We start from the raw sequence: 13,801 nt of genomic DNA, 5'->3' as shown, positions 1-13,801 counted from the left end.
CAGTCATATGTTGCTTCCTTTGCATGATTGGAATATATCTGAACTGGAATACAACATATGCAACTCTATCTCTATGCATATCCATATCTATGAAATTCTTTCTATCTGTTAGCCATAATATGTCCCCTCTACGTGATCGGAAGATACGACCTGGGACACATCATATGCACTGTACTACCTCTTTAACCCCTATCTATGCTAGTCATATGTTGTACCCTCTATGTGATTGGAAGATATTTGACATGGGATACAACATATGCACTTCTATATCTGACTTCTCTCTTAATGATTGAATATTGGAGTTCTTTGGAAGTTCTTGATTATTAGGGTATGTTGGGAAGTGGGAAACACGTTCTGGTACATCTAAAATTGAACCATTTAATAGGCTATCTGTAGATCTCGCTACTTAATTTAAGTGGATAACAATATCCTTGGTCGTCGTCAGCTAAATGTCCATTTAAGAATATAGATCTCATTGTCTTGTCACTTATAACCTGTCCAATTTGTCAACATCCTTTGTGTTAAAGTGGATCACAATACCGATGATTGACCAGATCTAAACATGCATGTGTGTGCAGATAAACGATATTGGATTGTCTAAGAACTTTGATCACAAAATAGTCTTAAATTTAGCTTCTCTTTTTGGTTTTGATTAACTTTGTTCATAGTTTTCTTTTATGCACAAATTTACGGGGAGAATTAAAAAGTATAAAAAATTAGAAAAATCAAAAATCAAACAAAAATTAGAAAGTTAAAAATAAAAAATAGTGTTATTTCTGTTTTATTTCTTGTTCAGAAAAATATGAAAAATCCAAAAATATTGTGTGCTTACTCGTTTTTAGTTTTGTGTTTATATCAATTTTTGTTTTGTCTTGAAAAGTGAATTCAGATGTAGATGAGACTCCTGGAGACTGAATCGAAATTTTCTGAGCCAAGGCTTCATTCATGATCATCAAAGAGTTCTCATTCAAAGGAGCAAGAAATGAAGACTATTCTTTCAACATTCAAATTTTCTACCCCAGTAGCAAGGTGAAGTTGGCTTGAAGATTATGTGACAGATTGCATTGAAGCCTCCTCAATCAATTTTCTGATATTCTTGTACCTGCTAAAGTGATCCAGAAGATTAGTTCTCTCTATTATTCTCTTTGAAGATTCTAAAGCTGAAAACGTTTCAAGAATCTCTACATGAAGCCTTCTCACCCAATGTGCGTTCAAAGCCAACTTCTAAAGAAAAGCCCAACTGCTCAAGATGAAGTCATTCATTGAAGATTCATCAAGTTCATCTTGAAGCTGTGAAGAAATTGAAGATTAAAGCTGAGGCCAAGCTCCAAATAAAGATTGATAAGAAAAGTCAGCTACATTTTCAGGGGGAGCTTGTTGGGTCACCTAGAAAAGAAAGCTATAAACCAAGGGGGAGATTGTTGGATCTAATATTATGGTTTATACTTTGCTTTTCTAGGCAATTGTAATTTTCCGTCTAGGACTGAAAAGTGTTTACAGCCCAATGGGTGTTTACGACTGTAAACCCATTTATGACCCATATTCCCCAAGTATATATATATATATATATATATATATATATATATATATATATATATATATATATGTATATATATGTAGGTGTTTGGTGGTTACGGAGTGGTTGATGAACAAAGGAGTTTACAGCCAAGAGAGAGAGAGAGAGAGAAAGAGAAAGAAAGAAAGAAAGAAAGAAAGAAAGGAGCATAAGCGCGTGTTAGTGTGTGAATCTTGTGTAAGGAACTTCATTCTAATCAAATCATACAAGATTCATATTATTCTTCTTCTTCTCTTCTATTTTGATCTGGCATCATCCGTTTGATTGAGATTTTGCACCATCAAACGGATCTAATTGTTACAAAAGCAGATTTGGGACTTACAAAAGGGTTTGCTCAGTTTTGTACCCTAGTTCTCGGACCATGTCATCAAGCTCATGAACTAAAAATAAATCAGTGTCAACATCATCTACATATGCTACAACACCATCAACGTATTTCCTTCCAGGCGCTTTAGTGAAGACACCACCGTAGTGTATCTTTAACGTGAAATAGTTTTCATATCCTTCTACAAACAAAAAAAAAAGAGTAAAGTCAATGATTGCTCTACGTGAACACAATCGACCAAGAAAAAACAAATTTTTGTTTTAGTATCGTACTGTATCTTTTTCCCAAGTCCTGCACTTTTGCAAATTTTTCTCGAAAATACCATTTCGATAGCGCCATTGCAATTCCTTCTGCTTAAACCCTAAATCCCAATTTATGTTCTTGCTTCTACGATGGGAATGAACCTGATGATTACAAATGTAACTGGTTATCTTCTTGGGAGAGGGACGGGTAGTGAGTTGACGTGCAAACAATAGGTTATCATTTCATATTAAAGAGAGAAGGTTAAACCTAAAATGATGAAATTGCTCCTGTAATATAATATTGAAAAATGAGTTAACGGTAAAATGCTAACGGAGTGAGCTGGAATGACCAAATGTTAAAAGTTTTGAAACCACAGGACGATCCATGAGGTTTTTGTAAATTAGGGGCCAAACTTCATATTTTCGGAAACCACAAGGACCATTTTTGAATTTTTGTCCTTACAAATTAATAGATGTCTTTTCCAACACCACTTGCATCGGCATAACCGATTTTAAGAAATTGGACACAACAAGTGCACGAAATAGTTGATTAGGCGTTCTCGTTGAAGCAAAGAAGAAAATTGAACCATCTAGTGGGTGTTTGGGCATTGCAGCAGCATGGGAGGGGGAGAAATTGCGATTGGTGGTGCATATGAAGTGATAATTGTGTTAATAATAAAAAGTCAAAAATTGGAGTTCTCTTGTTTTAATTTATATTCCAATGGGTTCAATTTGTGACTTATTTGAAGAAAAATCGTCTGGTATGAGTTGAATATGATAAACCCAAAATGATAATTTTATGCTTGGTATGCTTTGTGTTTCAATCGAGATTTAATGTGGAAGACCATGATAATGTTACACTTTGCTTCCTAAAATTTCAGAAATATGGCAGTTTTGATCGTGTAATTTAAACCATAGCTCGTAAAGGACCATCTATGAAAGAAATTTAAACCATAAGGATTATTCGTGTAATTTTTAATAACCGGTTAATATGGCAGTTTTGATCATGTAATTTAAACCATAACTCGTAAAGGACCATCTATGAAATAAATTTAAACTATAGCTCATAAAAACCCATAGTTATTAAGAAATTGTATTTCATGGTCAGAAATTACGTTGTATTATGAAGAAAAAAATTAAAAACCTTATTTTTTTTTATAATAGTTATTTAAATATGAATTGTTTTTTCTAAAACTTTTTAAAATTATGAGTGACTTTATTAGAGAAAAAAATAATGCCGTTTTAATTGTTGAATATGTATCTACAATTTTCTAAAAAAATATATATTTTTGTAAATGACACTTCATAAAACATGTTAACGATTTTACTTAACTCTATATGTCTAGTTAAATAATCATAAATGTCAATAATTATTCAAACTTTTTAAAAAAAAATACAATCTCAAATATAAATCAATTGTCCGGATAAACTAAAAATGTCTAAATTCTAAAAAGCTTGACTTTCATTTTTCAGTATTATATTTAATAATAAATATACTAATATGATGTATGTCAATACATGGAGTATAATAACATATATAACATAGCAATGTATGTATGTATTCTTTTATAAACAACGTATATAGCTTAATGTATATCAATTTATATTTTGCATAATTTTATAATACAAAATTCATACATATAATATTAAGATAATTTTTATACATATAATATTGCATAGTTTTATAACATAAAACTTATACATATAATATTATTTCGTTTTTCATTTTTTCTACCTTTTTCGGAGTTTTGTTTTTTTTTTTTTTTTATTTCATAAATTTTTTCATCAACAAATGTTGTTAAAATTTTAACAAAAATGTATAATTTTCTAAACCAAAATATAATATAAGAGGAAAGTTTGTTCACATTTAATTGAATTTTTTTCAAAGGAAAACAAACTTCAGTTTTGTTTACATTTTGGCATTAAATTTTTTTCGTTATATATTTGTCACTAAATTAAAAATATTCATATTTTATCCTTATGACCGGATATTACGTGATAAGGGTAAAATGTAATTTTTTTTAATAATTTAATGACAAATATTCCTATCTAATAAAAGAATAATATTATTCTCTTCTTGACATGTGTCATCTTATCAAACCTCTTAATTAATGTATATTTTATTCTCATTTTACCATGTGTCATCATATTATATTTCCTAATTAATACATGATATTTGTAAACCTATTAATTCTTCATTTCAAATTTTAAATTTTAAATTTTCCACTTTAATTGCATTAAATTAATAAAATTAGAATAAAAATAAAAATAAACTTAATACAAATTATAAAGTGATATAATTTCACATATTTATTTAAATCAATGATTAAAATTTATATAACTAAAAAAATCTCTTAATTAATAATTTATTTAAAATAATCGATTAATAATTTTTGGTTTTTATTTTAAAAGTTTAATTAATTATATAACTAAATAATAATAAAAAAAATGTAATAACTAAACAAAGTAAAATTACATTCCTTTTCGTCATTATCCCTTTAAAATACTGTAATAGGAGCTCTCCCTGCTTATGTATCCCAAGGGCGAAAAACTGAGCTATAGAAAAGCAGTCGGAGCTTCAAACAGCTTATATGTTGCTCTCAAGCCGTCTGACGAGGTGCTTAACTCTTCCACCATTGACCACCACCACCACCCTTCAAGATATCGCTTCAAACCATCCCAAGGGTCATCTCTCAACTGTGCCGTTTCTTTTGAAATTCGTAACTTCCTTGAAATTGTGCCGTTTCTTTTGAGACTGGCTGGTCCGAGTATATTAGAAGTTTGGAATATAAAACTTGCCGTGGGTGGTTAATTTTTGTAAACGACGTGGGGTGATAAGTGATTTCCTGATTTTACTTGGGGAATGCACCTAACAGGGGTGTTGTTCTTTCAACTGATTACTTGTATCTGTCTGGTTCTGAAATTTAGCAGGTTTTTTTTGGGTATTTTCATATTATTTTGAATGGCACGCCAATTAATTTTACCCTTCACAATTGATTGATGTTGGTTGTTTATGTCACCAAAACCTAAAGCAATTAATTTTTGTTTTATAAATATTTAGGTTTTCAGGCATGTGGCGTGTGTCAGGAAGCATAGTCTGTCTGGTTTTTAAAACTGGAATTTGACTTTGTTTCTGGGTTATGGGTTTGATATATAGGCTTAGCCCTTAGCAGTTAGCATATACCAATAAATGGTAACATGGATTGGGTTGATGAGAATGAGATGGTTTTGCAGGTGTTGCAAAGGTTATCCTAAAGAAGGGGAAAACACAACTGTTTCGTGATGGAAGCCCAATGGTTTACAGCGGTGCAGTTGATAGAATTGTTGGTAGACCGCCCCCAAAAACAGGTGATGTTGTGCTGGTGGCTGACGGGACACAAAAGCCAATCGGTTGGGGCTTGTACAACTCCTGCTCTATGTTCTGTGTGAGGCTCATGCAGCTAGAGGAGGAAGTATCAGGGTATTATATAATTATACATATTCTATAATTACGTACTCAAATTAAAAAACTGTTTGATGAAGATTATTTTAATTAATATCTGGATGGAATGAATGAATTGAATGGCACAGAGATCCTTCTTGTGCATTGAATGTGGAAAAGCTACTTGAAACAAGAATAGATGCAGCCATCAGATTACGTAAGAGCTTGGGGCTCCCTTCTGCCAATACAAATGCATATCGTCTTGTGAATAGTGAAGGAGATAGGTAGCTATTTCTATTATTTTGAATCTGTTGTTTATACCATTGATTTAATTTTCCAAAGTACAGATTGTCAGGCCTTATAGTTGATGTGTTTGGGGATTTGGCTGTGATTGCGTCGTCAGCTGCATGGGTTGAGAAGTACAAGCAACATATTAAGAAGTGTATCAGTGGATTGAATATGATTAAGACTGTAGTGTGGAGGCCATCAACAGAGATATTGAAAGAAGAAGGGTTAGACTTAGAAAAAGAAGAAGAAGAAGAAGAAGAGTTATTATGTGAAAGGGTGGTTAAGGTTGTGGAGAATGGGATATCTTATATGATCTCGTTGGATGGACAAAAGACAGGGTTTTATGCGGATCAGCGTGAAAACCGTGAATTTATATCCACCATTTCGGATGGTCAAAGAGTGCTTGACATGTGCTGCTATACTGGTGGCTTTGCTCTAAATGCTGCACATGGTCATGCTTTGGAAGTCACTGGTATTTGTTTCCACTCCCTCGTTTATTTATTTCCAATAAGCAATGTGTATGTTGTTTGATTGACACACAACACAACACAGGTGTCGATACGTCATCTCCTGCTTTGGAAGTAGCTAACCATAATGTCATTCTCAACAATCTGGATCCAGGGAAGATATCATTCCTGAAACAAGATGCAACTATTTTCATGAAGAATGCTGCTTCTAGGAATGAATTATGGGACATAGTGATTATGGATCCCCCTAAGTTAGCACCTCGGAGGAAGGTATTTGTCATTTGAGATTAAATCGTCTTATTAATAAGTAAGTGTAAAATGTAAATGGCATATCATATGATGGATGGATGGTATTACATGTAGGTTCTACAAAGTGCAAGTGGAATGTATAGGAATCTAAACTCACTGGCGATGCGGTTAACAAAACGGGGTGGGTTTTTGATGACTTGTTCATGTTCAGGAGCTATGACTCAGAAGAGTGGACAATTCTTGGGTGTTCTCCAGGTTAGTTGTTTTATTTATGTTTTTTCAGGGCAAGTTGTGTTGTGTTGTGTATGTAGTAACTAAGTGATGTGTATAATACATATGTTGTAGGGGGCTGCATCAATGGCTGGTAGGAAGATAACAGTTGTACGTCAGTGTGGGGCAGCGTGTGACCATCCTATCGACCCATCTTATCCCGAAGGAGCCTACCTTACTAACATTTTATTAAGAGTCCTTTGAACTCGATTCTCAAATACCTTTTAACTTGTGGAATATTTATTGATCACAATCACAAACAACCAACTTTCTAATATATCTTAATTCCTATTTCTTAACATATCATCCCCTATATGAACTAGTCAAGTCAGTGGCTTTCTTAACTTTGTCTTGACTTACGATCACACAGACCTCATTTACAACAATTGGGGCTTGTGATTCGTGGTCAACTGCCTAAAGTGAATCCTAAAACTTGATCATGCAAAATAATATCCCCAAAAGATTTATGTTCGGTTGGATGATGTAGCCAGTTTTGTTGTTGAATACATTATATATAATATATAATAAATAACTAGGAAAGAATCCCGTGTTGTGTTTGTTGGAATTGCGGGAGTTGGAGGGTATTTCATAGCCTTTTATTAAAAAACATGAAATAACAACAAAGTTTACAATACTTTACATTGTTTGTTTCAAAACTTAAGTTTCTCAACAATGTCTATCCTCTTGTGGGCCCACAATAGATCAAATTCAAAACTGTCAAATTCTTTGACATCCTCCTGAAGGTTAGCTAACTGCTCCTTCGTCAGTGCATTCATGGATGTTTTCTGAAACTTTTGACGACTGCATGGAATTGTTTCAAAATGGAAATCCATAAGGGTAATTTAGTTATTTTTTCCCAAATGTTTCGTAATAAGAAAAAAACAAAGTACAATGCTACAATCAGATATATTCAACAGTTATAATAAGTAATGCATAGACTTAAAAGAAAAAGCAAACTATAATAACTGGTTAATCTAATAAACAACATTAAAATACCTTGAGGTTTTGTAAGTAGGTTTTCTCTCTCTCACATGAGTGCTGAAGTGAAATTAGAAAAAATCTTAGAAAAGAAAAAAACATAATATTACATCATCATTGTATGAAAAAGGGCAAATATGGAAAATCAAGTCAGATATACTTAAACTCACATAATCATTCGGTATCTGACACATAACTATTTTATATTTAACAAAATCAATATACAATGACCTAATGTGTTCTCTGAACAAAAGTTATATATGTTAGATAAATGAAGATCAACCGTAACTACAAAGTATCAAAGAATGGGCTAATACCATATTGGAATGAAAATTCAAAACCTGGTTGAGGCATTTCATCGAGTAGTTGTCGTGCTGCATCAAACTTTCTTTCAAATGTCAACCTTAAACGTAAACAAAACTGTAGAACCTGAAACATGTGTTGGAGGAAGAGAGGATCAAACCAAAATCAAACACAATGGAAAACAAAATAGGAACCAAAACAGGGATAACTTTCTGATTATTATTAAAAAGAAAAAAAAAGAACAGTTTATCTGCTTATTTGAAGGTCCTAGGGATGAAAATGAATAGGAAGAGCAACAAATTTGTTCAAACAAATATAAGAATATTATAAGATCAACCCATTAAAATAGCTGAGTTTAATCAAAAACTAATTATCTTAAACATTTCATTGACCTGCTGTTGTTTACCATCTCAAGATTTTCATTCATATCATCACCCACAAAAGCATGTCTTATCAGATCATCATGCCATGGTAATTTATAATCTGTCCTAGTTGTTATAATTCCACCCACCTTACCATGTTCACCATTTGTATCATCAAAGTGAAATCCTTTAAAATCAAATAAAATGAATGTAAGATACTATACTTGGTAAATTTTAATAGCTATGTATTTTAAAAAGAAATCAAAATTGTAGATTTTCAAGCCAATGTTTAAATAAATCAATACTTGCAACATGTCAAGATTAGGATAGAATTTTTAAATTACTTGAGAGGTTAAACATGTGAATCCATGAAACTAATTAATACAGAAAAAAGTAATCAGTTTAGTATAATATATATCTTTCCTTAAAAAAAGTAATCAGTTTAGTATAATATATATCTTTCCTTATAAGTTTACCAAATACATTGTCCAACATGAAAAAAATAGAAGGCACTCAATGAGTTTCAGAGAAAAAATTCTATAAATCAAACAAATTATAGTTCATACAAATGAAAAAAAGGCAAAAATATAGAAGTTAAACCATAAACTTTTGTGGTCTTCAATTGTTAATAAACTTTATTTGCTTTAGGTTTTGCCTTTACTGTTCAATCAACTTTAACTGCCAGCAAACATTTACACTATTCAGAAAATTCGATTTTTTTTTATTAAAATTAGTACATTTTATTCAAGGGTAAGAAATTAAAAATCATAAGAAAACACAGTTTGTCAGAAATTAAGAAATTGTAAAAATTAGTCTCACATTTATCAAATTCACTCAACTCCTCATTTCGTGTTTGTCATATCATGAATCAGTAAACCTTAATACACAATTTATATATGCTTACAAATATTGATTGAATTGTGTCACAACTCTCCCTCCTCTGCTGGATGTTTTGAGTACATCAGTTTGAGAGTGATGAGAATTGTTATCGAGATTTAAGAACACAAAGTATGATTTTAGTAATTGAAGAGTAAGAACACAAAGAGTAAATATTAATCAGATCTTATATTGATGAAGACTGATTACAAAGATAAGTAGAAAGGTTTTTCAAAGTTATCTGAAAAGTTACTTCTACTTCTAACCTCAGTCCCTATTTACAGGGAACATGAGTGTACAAAAAATATACTAAGTCTAAACATTACACTTCGCATAAAATATGACTTAGTAAAATAACATAAAATGCGAAACACTAAAAAACACTATATTCGACTTTTACAATTTTACATCTACAATCTCCCCCTTTGTAAACAGTCGAAACTATTCAATTTACAAGCTTTTGAACAGCAGAGTGAATTGTCTTTCGCACTTCTCCATACAAGGAGATCACCTTCTTGAGATCCTTCTTGTCTCCTTCATTGTTCTTCTTGCAATTGTTCATACGAACCATGAAGTGCGTATATTGCGAAGAATTATACCTTTCCACTTCTGAGACTTTAAACAAAAATTTCTTAGGATTCCCTTTCGTATCTCTCCCTGAAAACACCATTCCAAAAGGTTTTAGACAAATTTCCCCAACACTATATTTTGACAGTGCTGACTGGGATAAAGTTTCTTCCCAAGGAACTTTCACTTCTCTTCCCAACACATTTGCCAATTCATCATCTGTAAGAGCCAAACAATCGAAATAATTGTCGATGAATGTCTTGACATGTGCGAATCCTATCTTGAACACATCAGTCTCAGAGCCTTTTAGCTTATTTTCTTCCATATGCTTCAAAATTAGAGCAACTTGAATCAAATCATTGCAGTTCATCAGAGGAAAATCTGCAACTGTGAAGTCATATTGCTTGTTGTCTGCTCGGATAACAATATATCAAAAATTTTGAAGCATGTCTTCAAACAATATATCTTTCTTGATTGACATCACCTTTTTGATTTTCAATAAAGACCAAACTTCATCTGGATTCTTCCCCAAGACAGCATGAAATCTGATTTTCATGTTTGTATAATCATTGGGATTATCAAATTTCTCACCGATCTTGTATTGAGCATTGATGAAAAGCATTTCATTGATCGGAAAATCCAGCTAGCAATTGTCTGAATTCACAATGTCATAACTTTCCTTTGGCTTTTTCTCGAATTCATACATTTCCCTCCCCACAACTTTTGACTCTATAGTTTCGTAAGAGTAAAGCTTCGCTGGATCTCCTTTGTTCATTATGGGAGGATCACTTACCCTTTGCCTCATGATACTTTGTATCTGCCTCATTCTTTCCATCTCTACTTCAGCCTCAGCTTTCTTCTCATCCTTTGATTTTTCATATAATATTCCTTTTCCTTTTCCCTCCATCTCTATTTGAGGTTTTGAACTCGAACCTCCTGCTTTTTCTCCAATAACAATTCCTTTGGCAACAGGTCTCGTGGTTATTGTAGTTGAGGAAATTTGTCTCGTAAGCATGGGAAGAGTAGTTTTGAGCTGGGTAGATATAACTTTTCCCACTGTCTTTGCATCATCCTCTTTACTTAAGCTTTTCTCTTCCACTTGCACCCCTGTAAAAACAGGTGGGGCACCTCTTGGAAGTAAAGAGGTAAAACTAGCAAGTGGAGCAAGAGCTTTCTAAATTGCTTGTTCTAAAGTGTTAACTTTTAGAGACAAGAACTCAGGAGTAAGAACTTGTGTTGATGAAGATTGCAAAACCAACATTTTAAGCTCTATCACCAACCGAATCAGTTGATCAAACCGCTCTGTTGTTTGTTTGTTTGCTCTAAGCTCTTCAATCTTCTTTTGAACATCAACATTATGATTTTGAATTTCCTGAAGCTCCTTCGCAAGATCAGTTTTCAACTCTTGAAGTTTGTAGTTGACATCCTCCCTAACTTTCTTCACATCTTGTATAAAAAGAACATGACGTTCTTTTGTAACTGTTTTCAAATCTTGGATCACTGAAGAAAATCTATTCCCTTGAGCTTGAATGTGAAGCTCATTATTCTTATCGGATTGATCAACCTTCTCCATTAAACGTTTCTCAGCACCCTTGAGCATTACGTCAACCTCCATGGCTGAGATTGAAGACATCCTGCCAGAATCAGCCTGCGACTGAATAATAGCATTCAATTTATGATTCAGGATTTTAAATTGTTTTCCTGTCATAAGTATATGATCAGGAATATCCTCCTCCTCTGAATCAAAATGAATATCTTCAAATACCCCTCCAAATACTCCTCCTTCAGTTTCATTTTCAGCTTCAGTGCGAAGGTTGAGGATTTTCTGGTGATTGTGAGGGAAAAAGTGTTGTAAAAGGATTTTGAAGAGGATGATCAAAAATTGATGTGGTGGTGGATAGAGTTGTAGATAGAATTGAAACTATTGGTAAAGAAATGGGTAAGGTGATTGGTAACGTGGTTTCAACACTCGTGATAGGTGCCCCCGTATCAGATACGTTAACAACCATATCAAAAATAGGTACCTCCTCAGAAATTGATTTGGTAGTGACTATTTCGAGTGATTTAGTGAGTGGTGTTGTGGTAGAAATTTGCGAAGTTGTGATTATGGGTAATGAAACATTTGCCGTAGACATCACTAGTGGAGTTTTTGGAACTACTTCTTCATCAGATGATTCATTTCGAATCACCAGTTTCCATCTTTTTGTAAGAGATGTTGCATGCTTTTCGTAACATGTTCAGCTCTGTGTCTTTTCTTTCCTGGAGAAAATGGGGTTGGAATACTTCGAATAGTAACTCCTTTACTGCTCACCTCAACCTTGCGAATTTTCTTCAATACCCCAGACTTGGAAGGTATTATTTCTTGCTTTGATTTGGATGAACCTTCATCTTGAGCTTGTTTTGAAGAAGAACTTTTCGCATCCTTCTTTGTGGATTTCTTCGTCCTTGACGGAGAGGCAACTTCTAATAATACTCCCGTATGTACTGATTGATCAATTGTTCGCAAATATCTCACCAAGACTTTGTGAGTTGGAGAAATCTTGTGAAGCATTGCATCAGGAATGCGAGCTACATGAGTAAAAATAGCCTCATCATCTTCTACTTCCTTTGGAAAGTGAAACAAAGAAAATTCAGCAACTTCAACATCCTCTGGTACATGAATCCCTTCTTTTGCATAAACTTTCTCCAGAATTAAGCTCCAATACCTTGCACACGAGATCCCTTTTTCAGAATTTGTGTTTTTGAGACTCTGAACAAATTCCTTCCATAACTGGGTTGCATAATCAACATTGATGTCATGGTATATGCCCATAACCATAGCATAAACTTCCATTCGTCCTCTATCCAGTCCAATTGATCTTCCTGTTAGACATCTGAGAAAAATTCCAAATAAGAAATTCCATATGCACGGCAACCCAGACTTTCGAAAGTCACTAATCTTCTCAAGCTCTGGTTGATGACCCATTTCATTGAACATGTGAATGACTTGAGACTTAACAGGTTTGAAAAATGGAGGATTGTTTGGAATCTACAAGAATTCAACAAACATCTTCTTGGAAAGTTTGACCCTTTTGTTGTTGATCAAGTTGAATGTTATCACATCAGTTGTATTATTGTAAGATGCCGTTGAAACTGCCAAGGATAACCATGTCATTGGAACAGAGAAGGAACTGAACATGGCAGTAGATAGAGGTGATCGTTTCAGGGCAACGATAAGCATTTTCAAGCTGTCAGGATAAGAAGACACTTTTGAATCAACTTGATAATTTGTGCTTTGGATCTTCATCAGGGATTGAGAAAGAACTTCATCAGTGTTGGATTGAGTGGCTGCCATTGTTAGGGTTTGAAAGAAAAGAGATTTGATCAAGATTGAAAATTTGAAGGTTTGTGAGAGTTTTGTTTCCGTAACCGTATATAGTGTTCTTGACCCCATTTTTATAGGTTACCCAAATTAATTTGAAATTAAAGTGGGATGCATTTAATGTTATCCGACATGGCACCTTGAAAATCGGATCTTAACGGTAAAAGATAACCACGCTTCAAAAAGTAATTGTCCCATCTCCGTGAAAACCGGATAGAATACCAACCATCTTTAGTACACAGCCTGTCAAGTTTCCCGTTATAGATTTCGAACCGTTAAAAACCCTTCGCATGGAAGCAGGGCTCTTTCACTTTTGGGATATAAAGTGAAGTCATATGACAGATTTCCGAAATCATCAGTCTGAGTTGGTTTTACTCAGAACCTCAAGGATTTCGTGTGTGCATTGTGTCAATAGAATAAGATGAGAAAGTAAAATAAAAAATTTTGGAATTCTGTGATGTCAAAAATTAAATTTGACATAAATGCAGTTAAACCCCAGGCAAAGGTTGCTTCGTT

At 33.3% G+C, this 13,801-nt stretch overlaps 1 protein-coding gene across 2 annotated transcripts; it reads left to right on the top strand.

Moving 5' to 3' along the window:
- Positions 1–4,648: 4,648 nt before the first annotated feature.
- Positions 4,649–7,139, top strand: LOC145005860 (S-adenosyl-L-methionine-dependent methyltransferases superfamily protein). 2 transcript variants are annotated; one of them, XM_078964976.1, is made up of 7 exons: positions 4,649–4,828; positions 5,378–5,603; positions 5,714–5,848; positions 5,912–6,324; positions 6,405–6,589; positions 6,683–6,823; positions 6,914–7,139. In XM_078964976.1, exons 1-7 carry the CDS (start codon positions 4,735–4,737, stop codon positions 7,040–7,042), a joined length of 1,323 nt encoding a protein of 440 aa, XP_078821102.1. In that variant the 5' UTR covers positions 4,649–4,734; the 3' UTR covers positions 7,043–7,139. The 2 variants fall into 2 exon arrangements, with proteins under 2 accessions (XP_078821102.1, XP_078821103.1); XM_078964977.1 differs by lacking the exon at positions 4,649–4,828 and adding an exon at positions 4,845–5,074.
- The last annotated feature ends 6,662 nt before the right edge of the window (positions 7,140–13,801 follow it).

This window comes from Lactuca saligna, chromosome 7, assembly GCF_052625555.1.
Source record: "Lactuca saligna cultivar CGN05327 chromosome 7, ASM5262555v1, whole genome shotgun sequence".
Lineage (NCBI taxonomy): Eukaryota > Viridiplantae > Streptophyta > Magnoliopsida > Asterales > Asteraceae > Lactuca > Lactuca saligna.
Note: the sequence above shows the minus strand (reverse complement) of the source record. Positions and strands in the feature narration are given on the sequence as shown.